Source organism: Oppia nitens, unplaced genomic scaffold, assembly GCF_028296485.1.
Source record: "Oppia nitens isolate AA-2021 unplaced genomic scaffold, nextdenovo-longstitch-racon4-pilon3 scaffold25_pilon_pilon_pilon, whole genome shotgun sequence".
NCBI lineage: Eukaryota > Metazoa > Arthropoda > Arachnida > Sarcoptiformes > Oppiidae > Oppia > Oppia nitens.
The window spans coordinates 1065001-1081799 of NW_026533205.1; the positions used below are offsets into that span (position 1 = coordinate 1065001).

A 16799-nucleotide genomic window follows, 5' to 3' on the forward strand; every position below is an offset into this window, starting at 1 on the left:
TATGTTAGTAATAACTCAATCAAAATATGATTCAAATATTATTAAACATTTAATAAAAACATTAAATACATTTTGTAGACATTTACTATACAAACGTGTTTTTAATTAAACATAAATAAATTCATGTAATGTGAGTTAGGGTACGATAGGTGGTACCACAAGGAAATGTCTTCCCAGGGAACAGGGAATATAAGGAACTTATGGAAAATAAGACGAGGGAGGGAATCTGATCTAACCCAACGTTTTATAAAAAAAAATTTTAAAAAATAAACTATTATTTTTTAATATACAACATATAAATAATAATCTATTATTTATTATAAATATTTTTATTAATTATATATACATCTATATTATAATTAATCTATTGCTTATTAAATAAAATTAATTTAATAAGCAATAAATAATATATATTTTAATAATACTAATAAAAATTTAAATTAATTTTCATAAATATTTAGGATAAATAAATAATTAAAATATTGTCTCATGAAAATGATATTACAGATAATAAAAAAAATAATACATGACTTAATAACAATAAAAAATTATAGCTATTTTGCTAAATCATAGACATATTGTAAACATTTGTAAATATATGGAAAAATTGATAACTAGAGTCCAAGTAATCTTATATTAAAAAAAAAATTATTAACGGTTTTTGGTTTTTTTTATTAAAAATTTATATTGAATCATTTATATTAAAATAATAAATAATAATAATAATAAATAATAATAATAATAATAATAATAATAATAATAATAATAATAATAATAATAATAATAATAATAATAATAATAATAATAATAATAATAATAATAATAATAATAATAATAATAATAGTGATTTAAAAATTTAGTATAGTCAATAATAATTTATTTGTATCTTTTTTTATAATAATTTTTTTTAGATAATTAGATTTGCAAAAAATATATAATTATTTTGGTTTATATTTTTCGGGTTTTTTTTATATTAAATATTTTATTAATATCTCTAATGAAAAACAAATATTTAATAAAGTTTTTTTTATTAAATATATAATATATAAAATATATATATATATATATATATATAATATTTGAAAAAGTTTAGTATTATATTTTATTTTATTCAGTATTGAATACAGTAATAATAATAATAATAATAATAAAACACTAAACATTTTTTTTGAGATTTGTCTAATAATTTGTTTAAATAATAATTATTTATTTTATTTTATTTTTTTGGTTATAGTTTTGTAAAAATTTATTTATTAAAAAATAATTATCTATACAAACAATAACAAAAATTATGTTACAATATCTAACTAATAATAATATTACTATATTATCATTAAATCCGTTAACTATTGTTTTAATACTATTTAGCATTTTGTATGCTATCTATAGGTTAGTATAGAAAGAGAGAGAGAGAGAGAGAGAGAGAGAGAGAGAGAGAGAGAGAGAGAGAGAGAAAATAAAATAATAAAAAAATATATAATTAATATATTAATTAAAAAAATAATATTTTTTTTCATATATATATTCAATAGATATTATTACAGTACTAATGGATGCAATCATTGGGAAGCACAGGGAGTTAAAACTGTATCGTTTGGTTTGTGGACTCGTATGACAACCAAATGGTATCGATTGGAACAGGAATTGTACCGAAAATATGGTAAATGTTTCGGTGTCTATGAGGGTAACCGACCCGTACTCTATTTGGCCGATCCGGAACTCATACGGGATGTTTTGGTCAAAGATTTTCATGTTTTTACTAATAGACGGGTTAGTTATATACAGTATATACACTTTTAGTGAGAGAGACAGAGAGAGAGACAGAGAGAGAGACAGAGAGAGACAGAGAGAGACAGAGAGAGACAGAGAGAGACAGAGAGAGACAGAGAGAGACAGAGAGAGACAGAGAGAGACAGAGAGAGACAGAGAGAGACAGAGAGAGACAGAGAGAGAGACAGAGAGAGAGACAGAGAGAGACAGAGAGAGACAGAGAGAGACAGAGAGAGACAGAGAGAGAGACAGAGAGAGAGACAGAGAGAGAGACAGAGAGACAGAGAGACAGAGAGACAGAGAGACAGAGAGACAGAGAGTAATAATACTAATACTAATAATAATAATAATAATAATAATAATAATAATAATAACAATATATATATAATTAAAGTATTTATTAAAATAAAAAAATTAATAATTATATAATAATTTATACTATAATTAGGACGTAAGGGCCGGCTTTCTGATGAACAAAATGATAGCCAATCTGAAAGATGACGACTGGAAACGCGTGCGGACAGTCATATCGCCGACATTTACATCGGGAAAGTTACGCAAAATGTTGCCATTGATTACCGATTGTCTCAAAACATTGAACTGTATGCTTGAAACGGCTTCACTGGAAACTGGCCAGCCTTACGATATGAAAACCGTTTACTGTGGCTATACTATGGAAGTCATACTACAGGTTTGATTTAATTGATTGATTGATTTTTTTAAATGTCAGAAAAAAAATTATTTAAAAAATTTATCAGGTAACTTTTACAAACTAAATACATACATATACTGTATATATATTAGGTGTTAAAATAGATAGAAATATACTGTATATACCATATAATATACAGTCATAAACTTTTTTTAAAAAAAATTTAATTAATTGAATTTTTTTTACAATATTATACTATTTTTAAAAAAAAAATAAATAAATAAATAATAGTAAAAATTATAATACAGAATATTATTATTATTATTTTCACTGATATTACAATTAATATTACATTAATAGTATTATTATACTAATAGAGCTATTATTAATATAACTATTATTATTATTTATTATTATTATTATTATTATACTAATAGCTAATATTAATCTAACTATTATTATTACAATTATTATTATTATTAATATAACTTATATATATATATATATATATATATATATATATATATATATATATATATATATATATTAATTATAAATTTTAAGGTATCGTTTGGTGTAAAAGTCGACGCCATGTTAGACAAAGATAACCCAATTATCCTGAATGCCGGCAAACTGTTGGCCCACGAGTTTCGGTCACTGTATCTGACGGTAATGTTTTTGCCGAAACTGGCCGACTATTTGCAACTATCCGTATTCGATGAGTCGGTTATTGAATTTTTTCACGATTTTACATTGAAAGTCATCGCCGATCGGCGAAATCTGATGAAACAAATAGCCGCTAACCCTAATGGACGGTACGGTAAAAAACGGGTCGACTTTTTGCAGCTGATGTTGGATTCGGCCGATAGTAATAATAATGAATCCATGGATGATATGATGGACAATACCAACACCACCACACATACCAATACCATGGATGACGAAAAGTATGGCGAATATGATAAGCAAACTAATAATAGTAATGTAACTAAAAAATGTATGGATTTCTAGATATACATCTGTATATATATATATATATATATATTGTTTATTAGTTTTATTTTTGTTTTTAATTATGATTTTTTTTTAAACAGATCTATCAAACGATGAACTAATAGCTTCGTGTGTCGTGTTTTTTGTGGCCGGCTTTGAGAATACGATAACTACTCTATCGATAATCACTTATTTGTTGGCCGCAAATCCCGATTGTCAGCAACGGCTGTACGAGGAAGTGGTCAACTATTTTAGCAATCAATCGGACGTATGGACTGTCTGTCTCTATGTCTTTCTCTGTCTTTCTATGTCTTTCTCTGTCTTTCTATGTCTTTCTCTGTCTTTCTCTGTCTTTCTCTGTCTTTCTCTGTCTTTCTCTGTCTTTCTCTGTCTTTCTCTGTCTTTCTCTGTCTTTCTCTGTCTTTCTATGTCTTTCTCTGTCTTTCTCTGTCTTTCTCTGTCTTTCTCTGTCTTTCTCTGTCTTTCTCTGTCTTTCTCTGTCTTTCTCTGTCTTTCTCTGTCTTTCTCTGTCTTTCTCTGTCTTTCTCTGTCTTTCTCTGTCTTTCTCTGTCTTTCTCTGTCTTTCTCTGTCTTTCTCTGTCTTTCTCTGTCTTTCTCTGTCTTTCTATGTCTTTCTCTGTCTTTCTCTGTCTTTCTCTGTCTTTCTCTGTCTTTCTCTGTCTTTCTCTGTCTTTCTCTGTCTTTCTCTGTCTTTCTCTGTCTTTCTCTGTCTTTCTCTGTCTTTCTCTGTCTTTCTCTGTCTTTCTCTGTCTTTCTCTGTCTTTCTATGTCTTTCTCTGTCTTTCTCTGTCTTTCTCTGTCTTTCTCTGTCTTTCTCTGTCTTTCTCTGTCTTTCTCTGTCTTTCTCTGTCTTTCTCTGTCTTTCTCTGTCTTTCTCTGTCTTTCTCTGTCTTTCTCTGTCTTTCTCTGTCTTTCTCTGTCTTTCTCTGTCTTTCTCTGTCTTTCTCTGTCTTTCTCTGTCTTTCTCTGTCTTTCTCTGTCTTTCTCTGTCTTTCTCTGTCTTTCTCTGTCTTTCTCTGTCTTTCTCTGTCTTTCTCTGTCTTTCTCTGTCTTTCTCTGTCTTTCTCTGTCTTTCTCTGTCTTTCTCTGTCTTTCTCTGTCTTTCTCTGTCTTTCTCTGTCTTTCTCTGTCTTTCTCTGTCTGTCTGTACTATATATGCACACAATTATCTATAATATACTCTATATATAGGAACAGGAGGTCACTGACTACGAGGCCCTGAATTCAATGGAATACTTGGACTCAGTTATCAAAGAAACTCTACGACTGTATCCCAATTCACAGGCCTTGGAACGGGAAGCGGGAGAAGACTACCGATTGGGTGGACCTAACGGTATTAGTATCAAAAAAGGACAGTTAGTTCACATATTGAACTATGCTATGCAACACGACGGTGCCCTATATCCAGAACCGGAACAGTTTCGTCCGGAAAGGTTTTCCAAAGCAAACCAAACGTCCAAACAGGTCAATCCCTACGCTTATCTGCCGTTTGGCGGCGGACCGCGTAATTGTGTCGGTATGCGATTGGCACAGATAGTCATCAAACTGGCCATTATTAACGCTGTCTACAGATATAAGTTCTACAGTACTGGGGTAATGACTACTGACTCATACATGCACTTATAGCATACACACACACACACACACAAAAAGCACACACTCATACATACGCAAAGATAAACTACATATTCATACATATGGATAAATAAACTACACACTCATACATACGCACACATAAATTACACACTCATACATACGCACACATACATACATACTTACGCACATATAAACTACACACTCATACATATGCATACATAAACTACACACTCATACATATGCATACATAAACTACACACTCATACATATGCATACATAAACTACACACTCATACATATGCATACATACACCACACATACATAAACTACACACTCATATATATTATATATATATATATACAGACAGTTATTAGTTTTATTTAAAAAATTTATTATCTGATTAATAAATTAAATGTTATTATATTAGCAATCAGTTTAATTATTATTCAATAAATTTATTAGAAAAAATAATTAATTAATTATATTTAATTCATTAACATATATTAAGAATATTTTCATTTATTTATTAATTTGTTTTTAATTTTAGTTTTTGATTTTAATTATAAATAACTTAACTTTTTTTTTATTTAAAAAAAACAAAAATTATCTAATATTTTACAGAAACCACTGGAGTTTTATAATTATCAAGTGTTTGGTATAATGACACCGAAAAATGTTTGCGTTAGGGTTGAAAAACGCCAACAAAATTGAATACTATTTTTTACTTTTATAGTTAAAATAATTAAAAAAAAAATTATAACATAACATAATTATAATATATTGATATTTAATTTAAATATGTTAATCAAAAAAAAAATTGTTTAATTTTATTTGATTATTATAAATATTATTTTTTGTTGTTTGAATTTTTATTTTTTTTTAATTAACTTTTTATTTAAATGTTTGATGTTGTTGTTGAATAAAATTTTTTTTTTTTTAAACAAAATTATAGTATATTATTCAATGTATTACTTTATAAAACCTATATAAATATCTATATATAAATCATTTAATATTCATGAATAAATTATTGAATTTTAGTTTTTTCTGTTTGTATTTTTTTACAGTTTTAAAAGTTTATATAAAAAATAAATTATATTTAAATTATATATATATTTTTTTATGTTAATAATTTATAGCTTAAATTCTTAATAATAAATTAATTTTACTTAATAAATAATAATAATAATTAATAATTATTATTATATATTATTATAAGCATTAGTATAGACATGTATATTATAGGCTACTGTTATGAGCACAAGTAGGTAATAAATATGCTGTCCTCTGGTGACCGTTAGTTAGGGCTATCAGTCTATCAATATATTAGGTTTCAATTTTAAAAGTTATATAAAAATTTATTTGATTGTATTATTAAAATTATTTTTTTTGAAACTATTGAAAGCATTTGTTTATAAAAAAATTTTAATTAATTAATAAAAATTAAATTGAATTGCTTTTTAAAGCAATTTTTAATTAAAAATAATATAATAATAATTGTTTTAATTGAAATATAATTAATACTATTTAATTTAATTAAATAATTAGTTATGTTTTATATAAATATATACCAACTGTATATATATAGTGTAATTTTAATTAATTTTAATGTTAATAAAAAAAACTATTTAAAAAATTAGTTTTGCATTACAAAAATTTTTTTTAACTATTAATTATTAGTTGTTTCTAGTTAATTTATGTATAAATTTTTATTATTATTATTAATATTATTATTATTGTTAATTAATTTTTATTGAATAAATAAAATATTGTATATCAAAAATTTTAATTACATATAATTTATTAAACAAAAAAAAATTTACATTAAAAATGAGAAATTATATGATATACAAATTTTTTCTAAAAAAAATAAAATTATTTATTTGCCAACTCCTATAATATGTGTGTGAGCAAAATATCTATGTATAGACTCATATATTTAAAAAAAAATTTAAAAAAACTAAGTTAATAATTAATAAAATAATAATAATAATATAATAAAACTGTACTTATTTAATTAAATTAATTAAAGAAACTAATTTATTATTAGTAAACAATATTATTTAGTATTATTTGTAAACTATTAATTTTAAATTAATTTTATAATTAACTACAAATTATTTATTTATTCAAGTATTTATTTTTTCAATAAAAATAAATAAATAATTTATTAACTAAATCAACACTACATTCAAAGTATATATGCTAATGACTACACAGGAAAAAAAATCTATATAATAGGACCAGGGTTTTAAGAAAATAAATGCCTGCCCTGGCAATGACCAAATAGATGCCATAAATGCCTGGCATCTAGGGCATCTATTAAATTTGCCTGCCAATTTAAATTGCTAAAAATCAACTAATCAAATTAATAAAAATAATGTAACTTAGCGTTTTAGCATGTTAATTAAATTTACAATTAATTTACTTATTTCCAATGATATTACTTTTTAATTTAAAGGTATACAAAACAAAAAAAATACAAGCAAATATATTATAAAAACAATGTTTTATAAATTAATTGATAATATAAAATTTAAATAATAGGTGTTACCACCTGAAAATATAGGCCCAGGGCATGGCAGAGCCCATGGGAAGGCATTTGGCAAAATTGGCATCTATTGTTTATGCCTGCCATTTTTAAAACCCTGAATAGGACATACATAGCTATATAAGCGGTGATCACTATATAACTACAGTATATATATATATATATATAATAATATATAACTACAAGTATTTTAAATAAATAATTTATTTTTTTTTATATATTTAAATATTATTACTTATTAGTTAAACTACTGGTATATAAGTATAATACAAATTAAAAAAAACAAATGTTTTTTATTTTAAATTATTAATTATTTTTTTTTGTTGACTTTAATTAATTTACAGTAATATGTCGGCAGTCAAAGCAGCCAAACAACCGGTTATATACCTGACCCGTATCGAGTCGTTTGATTCGGCACACCGTCTGCATAGCCGACAATTGGACGATAAGACAAATCGTGATACGTTCGGTAAATGTAATACAATTCACGGCCACAACTATCGGGTAGAGTTGACTGTTAAGGGAACGGCCGATCCGGTAACAGGTATACTGTGTAATAACTATGTACTCAAACAGATTATGTCGGATACTATATTGAAACCGTTTGATCATAAGTTTATCGATGAAGATGTCAGCTATTTTAAGGATGAAAATCATTCGTCGACTGTCGAAAACATTGTGTTTTTTATATGGAAAGCCGTTTCCGAGAGATTGCCTATAAATGTTAGGTTACATCAAATCAAATTGTATTCAACGGAGAAAAATGTGGTCACCTTTTCGGGTGAATTTGAATAAGCAATTTGTATAGCAATTTATAAGCAATTTATAAGCAATTTATAAGCAATTTATAAGCAATTTATAAGCAATTTATAAGCAATTTATAAGCAATTTATATGCTATTTAATTAATTACTTGTTTTTATACTTGATTTTAATTAAAAATGTTGTCACCTTTTCGGGTGAATTTGAATAAGCAATTAAAATATAATTATATTTTATTTAATTTAATTTTAAAAAACAATGATTTAAATAATAAAATTTTTCAAAAAATAAAACAATTGTTTTTTTTCATTGTTGTTTTTGTTGTATTATTTAGTAGAAACATATTCATATATTTTTATATATATATATTATTTTATTTTTTATTAATTATTAAAAAAAACCAACAGTTTTTTATTTAGTTTAAAAAAATAATTTGGTCAATAATTATAATTATTAATGTAATTATTTATATTCTAAATAAAAATTATTTTTCTAAAAGTGTCCATGTTATTTTTTTAAAAAAAAAACAATTATGAATTTCTTATTAATTTTATTTTCTTAATATATTAAGTATTATAATTTTTTTATATCAAAAAATAATATTTAAATTTTTTAGTTAAAATATGATATTAAAATAACTAACAAAACGTTTTGTAAATGAAATATATTTTAATAAGGGGGAAAAATTAATTAATTACTTATATATAATATATATATTATATATAATTACTTTACATTTATAAAAATTTTCTTGATAATCATGTTTAAGTCAATTAAAAAATATTTTAGTGAACTAACAATTTTTTTTAATTGAAAAAACAACTTAAAAAATATTTTAACTAAATTTTTTAGCTAAAACAATAAATAACTATTAAAAAAAAATATATTACAATAAAAAAATAAATAATTAACATAACACTAGAAAATACATATTTAATGAGTGTGGAAAAAAACTAAATTACTTAAATAAATTTACATTTTTTAAAAAAAAATTTTTGATAATCATGTTTAGGTCATTGAAAATTTTTTAGTGAACTAACAAAAAAATTAAATAAAATATATATTTTTTGTCATATTTTATTTTGTTAATCAAATATTTCGAAATAAATTATGTTTAATAAATTTTATAAATTTTTTAGATAATCATTATTTAGGTAATTAATTTTTTTTTGTAATATATGTTTAACAGGTGTTTAAATTTTCCTATTTAAGCTAATATTCATTATTAGTTTTAATTAATTAATTAATTAAATAAAAAAATCAAACAAACTATTTAAGATTTAATTAGATATTAAAACTTTATTAGTTTTATTATAGTTTTTTTTACTGATATAAAAAAAATGATTAAAACATTGAATAACTTTGAAAAGCATTCAAATCATGAATTAAAACAAAATGGTTATGAAATCAATGGAAATATTAATAATAATAATGTCAGTAATGTTGAAGACACAGATGATATTGTTTATGCAAACAATAATACTGTAGCAAAAACTAACGGTGCAAACGATGGTTTGGACGACACGAAAGATACACAATTGAAACGATTGACTCGTATTTATAGAGATCTGTTGGAAACGATTGGCGAAGACACGGAAAGAGAGGGTCTATTGAAGACACCGGAGAGGGCAGCGAAAGCACTGTTGTATTTCACTAATGGATATCAATTGAAAATCAATGATGTCTTGAATGATGCCGTGTTTGCTGAAGACACCGATGAGATGGTTGTCGTCAAAGATATTGAAATGTTTTCCTATTGTGAACACCATTTGGTGCCCATCTATGGCAAAGTGTCTATCGGTTATCTGCCCGACCATAAGGTGCTGGGACTCAGCAAATTGGCCCGAATTGTGGAAATGTTTGCCCGAAGACTGCAAGGTATAGGTGGAAGACCTACTGATAGATAGATATAGTAATGAAAACAAAACAAAAATATACTGATTTTTCTGGTCTTACAGTTCAGGAAAGACTGACCAAACAAATAGCCGAAACAGTGGTTGAAGCTATCAGTCCTTTAGGAGTCGGTGTTGTTGTTGAGGCCAAGTATGTGTCATATTATATATAAGTTTGAATATAATTATTGATTTTTATTGGTATTTCCAGACACATGTGTATGAGCTCTCGTGGGGTACAGAAAATCAATGGCAAAACTATAACCAGTTGTATGTTTGGACAGTTCAGAGATAATCATAAAACTAGAATTTCTATCAATGATTTAAAAATTATATGTAGTTTTATAGACTATGTTTACACACAAAAAAAACAAACAAAAAATTAATAAATATTTCTGATTTTATTAGTTATTAATTTTAGTATTTTTTCAACAAATTAATTAATTTATAAATTTTAGTTTATTAGTTTTAAAGTTTTTTTTTAAATTTTTTAATTAATTTTATTTAATATGATTATGTTAATGTTATAATATATAATATAATAAGTTTATAAATAATAAAATTGAATCAATAGTTTATAATACAAAAAAAAATATATATAATTAAAACTACTAATACTTTAAATGATATACAATAATAAATAAAATTTTTGATTATCTGTTTTTTTATTATAAAAATAATAATTTAATTTACTTAAAAAATAATTTAAAAAAAATCATTATCAAACTAAAATAATTTTTTTATAACATTTATTTTACAGTATATACTCTATTATTAATAAATAATTCAAAAAAAACAAACATTTTTAAATTGATTTTACATTTAATATAATAATAATAATAATAATAATATTAGAAATATTTATTAATTAATTAATATTAAGCAATTATTTTATAAATTAATTATAAATATTTTGAAACATAATTAATTTTTTATTGACAAAAAAAACTTATTAATTAAAAGTTTTTATGTGTACTTAAAAAAACAAATTCAAAAAATATTAATTATTTAATTAATTAAATCTGTTATTAATGATCTGTTATTTTATGCCATTTCATCTCCTGTTCCCATAACAACTCCAGACCCGTTCCCTGCCATTCATCCGTTACTTTCTGGTCAATCAAATCGCTTTCCCGTTTAGTCAGATAACGGCGCCAATTGCCGACAACACCGCGACTAATACGAGGATCGCCCGAATAGTTTGGTTTCATTGCCTGAATAGATGATAGCCGGACAATACGATCCAATAGTGTCTCAACAGAGGACAGGGAGTTAGTAGTGGTGGTAGTGGTGGTGGTTGAGGTGTCGACACCATTATCATCATCATCAGCAGCACTAGTAGTTGACAGCATAGGCATTGATAGTCTATCGAAATAATTATTGCCTAAAAATTTGGCAATAGTTTTGATAGCCTCACGGGGATTGTCGACCATATGTTCATAGATTAGTATAGTATACTTATTATGATTGTCGGCACCGGCCGTATCGGTATCCGACATACCGTTCCTAAATTCCGACCAATACTCGCGGACATGTCCGAAATAATCGCCAACAAAATCCTGATACTGGCCACCGCCCAGAAAATATTCCCGAAAATATACGGGAAACTCCTGGATCTGATCCGGTAAATATCGGGCAGCTTTCATAAACTCATAGTGCGATACACAAACATCTTTCGGGTTTCGGATGGCCAACAAATATCTGGCCCGACTACTATCCGGGCTATTAGGTAACAGTTTCCAGGGTAGGTGTGTAGTCAGTATAGTAACATCCAGGTTCTCCTGTTGATCGTCGATCAACTGTCTACCAGTACGTTCAAACAGATAGTAGCCATGTTGTGAACCACTTAATTGTTGGCAATCACTGACTATCAATTGTATAATATATTGTATCCAATTGCTACCCGATCGCGGATAGGATACCTGAATACGATCCCTGTCCTCGGGTTTGTAGTCCAATGCATATTCAACATTAGCTACGGGTATCAATTGCATAAACCGATGTCCTCTAAGTGTATATGTATTGCTTAACATATTTTTTTTGGTTGTTTGGTTGTTGTAGTTGTTGTTGATTTTTTAAACTAATGCAAAAACAAAAATAAACTTTATGTATAATATATAAATAGTTTATTTAAAAAAAAAAAATAATTAATAAAAATTAAAAATTTTAATGAGAAATTTTGTTTTTGTTTTTTTAATAACTTATAATAAAATAATTGAATATACAATAGTAAATATACTGTATTAAATTATATACAAATAGTATATGGATAATACTGTATAGATTTGTTTAATGTTTTTTTTAATATTATAAAAATGTTTTATATTAATTTTTTCTTTTATAAATTTATTAGTTTTAACAATGCTATTATTGATAGATTAGATTATCACTGTTTTTTTGCAATCAAATATTTATCATATTTCCCAACATTAGTACTACTAGTAGTAGTAGTAGTATTATTATAATAATAATAATAATAATAATAATAATAATAATAATAATAATAATAATAATAATAAAAGGAGGCACAGTGGTGTAGTGGTTAGTGTGTAGGGCTATGTAGTGTAATGGAGAGTAAGATCTATAGTTCGAGCCCCGATGTGGTAAAGCAATTTTTCTGAGAAAAAAAAAATTGTTTTAACTGTGCTTCCCGTCCCTGCCCAACCAACGCTGTTTAGGACGGCCAACTTAAGTAGTATGGGGAAAGCGGGGTGCTAAGTGAGGACGAGTTTCTGCCCGACCCGGGTATCGGTACTTCGGTATCGGTGCCCACCTGGGAGTACCCGCAAGGGTGCTCCCACCCGGGGGTGCCTGTAAAAAGGTGCCCCCACCCCGAAGGGATGTCCGCAAGGATGTCCCTTCACCCTTCGAGTAGTTACTCGTCCTCACACGCAATGGCCACTTTTGTTTCAAAAAAAAAAATAAAAATCCTATTTCAACAAACACATGTTAGTGGTGAGAAATGGGTGGCAATAGACACATGTTAGTGTTGAGCTTTCTCTAGGGACCGGGACCCCGTAAAAAGGCCACAAAAATATATAAATATGATTACACGTAGTCGTAGGAATAACGGGGGGTGTTCGGGAGGTACCCTCTCAAATAAATCCCGCGTTCAGCAGGTAGGCATTGACTGCAGTTCGTTAAGTATGCATCATATCCCACGCAGTGATGTGCTATGCGGGCAAAGCTGTGATGTAATGCGACCGCAGACTAGTCAACAAAATCAGACTAACCTCCAAAATGTTTCAGTTCAAGCTGGTTCTCAGCAACAACTGACCAATTTGGTTGACAAATCGCAAAAGCGCATGAGATGGACACATGAGATGAATACCTTGATAATGCGCGAATACTACAGATCAACTCGACTCGAATCAAATATGACTGATTACAGAAACCAAATATACTTAGCATTCAAACAAAAATATCCAGAACTAAATGTAACGGAACAAAGGATTGCAGACCAACGGCGATTCTTAGCAAAGAATAATAAAATATCCCCGATTGAATTACAAGAAATCAAACAACAAGTGGCACATGAACTATCATTAAATGAAACAACTGAATTAAATATTACAGTAGAAGTAGTGCCAGAAATAGAAGAGACACCTACAACAACAGATAACAGAAACAATACAAATGATGAAACAAACAGAATAACAGCAGAAAATGAACTAAAAACATCTTTAGAACAATATAAAGACTTTGAAATAGAATTCAGACCTAAATTACCAAAAATAAGAAGTGGCATTAAAACAAGATCTACTATAATAACAATAAATGATATACTTAAAGATTACATCGAAGAAAATATGTCGTTGAGCGCAATTAATACAATAACGTATTGTGCAGCAGTAGCAGTATCGAGACTCTTAGGCTACAAAATAGATCCCATGTCAACAACAAAACCAAATCAAGAAAATGTAATACCTAAATGGCAAAAGCGAATAGAGACACGAATCGAAGGGAAAAGAAAAATAATTGGAAGAATAACGCAAGTGTTAAATGGAAACAAATCAAAAAGAATTAACCAATCATTAAAAGATATATACAGATCATTACAGACAAAACCTGGAAATCCTGAATTTGAATCCATAATCCGAAATTACAACGACACATTAAAACAAACAGTTCAAGCACTATCACAAAGAATCAGAAGATATAAACAACAAAGCGAAAGACGAAAACAAAATACAATGTTCTATAATAACGAAAAAATGTTCTATAGAAATCAAAATAAAATAAATTCAAGCAATATTAACAATACATCACAAATAGATGAAATAGAAAACTACTGGAAAGAAATCTGGAGTAACCCAAAGGAATATAAAGAATCAAATTGGATAAATGATATTGTAGATGAAAATAAAGAAATACCACATATGACTTCAGTAAATATAATTAAAGATGACTTAACCGAAGCCCTCAAGAAATCCCACAATTGGAAAAGCCCAGGACAAGACAAAATACAAAACTTCTGGTACAAACACTTTACAACAGTACATCAACCAATGGCAATAGCAATGGATAAAATAATACAAACAGGACAAACCGATGACTTCCTCACTTCTGGAATAACATATCTACTCCCAAAAACAGAAAATACATCAGATCCCAGTAAATATAGACCCATCACTTGCCTAACAACAATGTATAAAATCTTAACATCCATAATATCAACAAAAATATATAATCATTTAAGCAACAACAACATAATAGCTGAAGAACAAAAAGGCTGTATAAAACACTCTATGGGCTGTAAAGAGCAATTAACAATAGACAATATCATAACAATAAGAGCTCGTCAAAAACATAGAAATCTTGAAATGGCATACATAGACTATAAGAAAGCATTCGATTCAGTCCCTCATAAATGGTTATTAAGAGTGTTAAAACTATATAAAATTGACAACACACTGATAAACACATTAGAAAATATGATGAAAAAATGGAATACTAAATTGTGTGTCAATACAAATAATGGAACAAAAATAAGTACAGAAATAAAAATAAATAGAGGAATATTTCAAGGAGATTCACTCAGTCCTCTGTGGTTCTGCTTAGCCATAAACCCACTGTCATCATTACTTAAAAAGCTAAAAGGCGTAAATCTAAAATCAAGTGATACAAAATATAATCTAACACATCTACTATATATGGACGACTTAAAACTATATGCCGAAAAAGAATCTGATTTAAATGCAATGCTAAAAACAACAGAAACTTTCTCCAATGATATAAATATGGAATTCGGATTAGATAAATGTGCTATAATGAAACTGAAAAGAGGAGTCTATTCTGAAAGAAATCAATACGAAACTGAAAATGGATATATAAAGGCACTAGAAAATGGAGATATATATAAGTACTTAGGAATTAAGCAAATGCATAAATCTAAAATGACAGAAGTTAAAGAAGAAATAAAGAAAACATTAAACCAAAGAATAATAAAAATACTAAAATCTCAACTAAACTCAAACAACAAATTCAAAGCCATAAACACTTGGGCTATACCTGTACTGACATACTCGTTCGGAATAATAAAATGGAGTAAAACAGAACTTGAGACCATTGAAAGACATATAAGGCGACAACTTACAATGTTTGGACTACACCACCCTAGAAGTTCTGTAGCACGACTGTGTGTTAGTAGAAAGCATGGGGGTAGAGGGTTACTAAACATTGTAAGCCTTGAAGCCAAACAGCGAGAATTGCTGAGAAAATACCATCAACAAAAATGCAATGTCTCAGAGCTCCACAAAATAACAGCAACACTTGATAACAACTACACACCTCTAAATCTCAGCAATAATGAACATCAAATAGAAATACAAAATGAAAAAGAGAGGATTAACACATGGGCCTCAAAAGAACTCCACGGTAGATACAGAGCAGAACTCAACCAAACACACGTAGACGAAGAAATGTCTACAAAATGGTTGAAGTACGCCGGTCTTCATGGAGAGACAGAGGGGTTCATGATGGCAATACAAGATCGAGTGATTCCGACACGAAACCATCAGAAATACATCCAAAAGCTAAATATACCAACAGACAAGTGCAGGATGTGTCATATGGAGTCAGAAACAATAGAACATATACTAAATGGGTGTAAAGTACTCACAAACACCGAGTACCTAAGCCGTCACAACCAAGTAGCCAAAATCATACATCAGGAATTGGCAATAAGATTCGGACTAATCAAAGAACCATTACCATACTATAGATACGAGCCACAAAGTGTAATGGAAAGCAACAGAGCCAAGCTCTACTGGGATAAGGAAATAAGAACAGATAAGACTGTGGCCCACAACCGCCCAGATATAGTACTAGTAGACAAACATCAAGATAAGGCGTACATAATAGACATAGCGGTCCCACTAACACACAAACTACAGGACACGCATAGTGAGAAACGCCGAAAATATACAGACTTGGCCTATGAGATCAATAAGATGTGGCGCATTAAGAAAGTTGAAATCATACCTATAATCCTGTCATCAATGGCCGTAATACCGAAAAATCTGGCCTTAAGTTTGGAATCACTGGAAATCAGAAAAACTAAGA

The 16799-nt window shown here is 27.6% G+C and overlaps 5 protein-coding genes across 5 annotated transcripts in view; 4 read left to right on the plus strand and 1 right to left on the minus strand.

Annotated features, from left to right (window-relative positions):
* LOC128954141 (cytochrome P450 3A2-like) overlaps positions 1-193 on the plus strand; it is a 5700-nt gene extending 5507 nt beyond the window's left edge. The window contains exon 6 of the mRNA XM_054299709.1: positions 140-193. Within this exon, the coding sequence (XP_054155684.1) occupies positions 140-193 (54 nt within the window). The remainder of the gene's footprint in view (positions 1-139) is intronic.
* A 1080-nt stretch (positions 194-1273) lies between these two features.
* Positions 1274-5742, plus strand: LOC128954142 (cytochrome P450 3A8-like). The gene is made up of 7 exons (XM_054299710.1): positions 1274-1389; positions 1533-1770; positions 2219-2461; positions 2987-3419; positions 3517-3683; positions 4628-5029; positions 5653-5742. The coding sequence occupies exons 1-7, from the start codon at positions 1292-1294 to the stop codon at positions 5740-5742; spliced, it is 1671 nt and encodes a 556-aa protein (XP_054155685.1). The 5' UTR covers positions 1274-1291.
* Positions 5743-7801: 2059 nt separating this feature from the next.
* On the plus strand, positions 7802-8550 carry LOC128954203 (6-pyruvoyl tetrahydrobiopterin synthase-like). The gene is made up of 2 exons (XM_054299776.1): positions 7802-7835; positions 7927-8550. Exon 2 carries the CDS (start codon positions 7931-7933, stop codon positions 8375-8377), a length of 447 nt encoding a protein of 148 aa, XP_054155751.1. The 5' UTR covers positions 7802-7835; positions 7927-7930; the 3' UTR covers positions 8378-8550.
* A 1133-nt stretch (positions 8551-9683) lies between these two features.
* Positions 9684-10594, plus strand: LOC128954143 (GTP cyclohydrolase 1-like; the record flags this gene model as incomplete). The annotated part of the gene is made up of 3 exons (XM_054299711.1): positions 9684-10221; positions 10302-10386; positions 10447-10594. Coding segments are annotated over exons 1-3 (771 nt in total), but the record flags the coding sequence as incomplete, so codon positions are not given.
* Positions 10595-11263: 669 nt separating this feature from the next.
* Positions 11264-12309, minus strand: LOC128954144 (sulfotransferase 1C2-like). The gene has a single exon (XM_054299712.1). The coding sequence runs from the start codon at positions 12266-12268 to the stop codon at positions 11264-11266; it is 1005 nt and encodes a 334-aa protein (XP_054155687.1). The 5' UTR covers positions 12269-12309.
* Positions 12310-16799: the final 4490 nt, after the last annotated feature.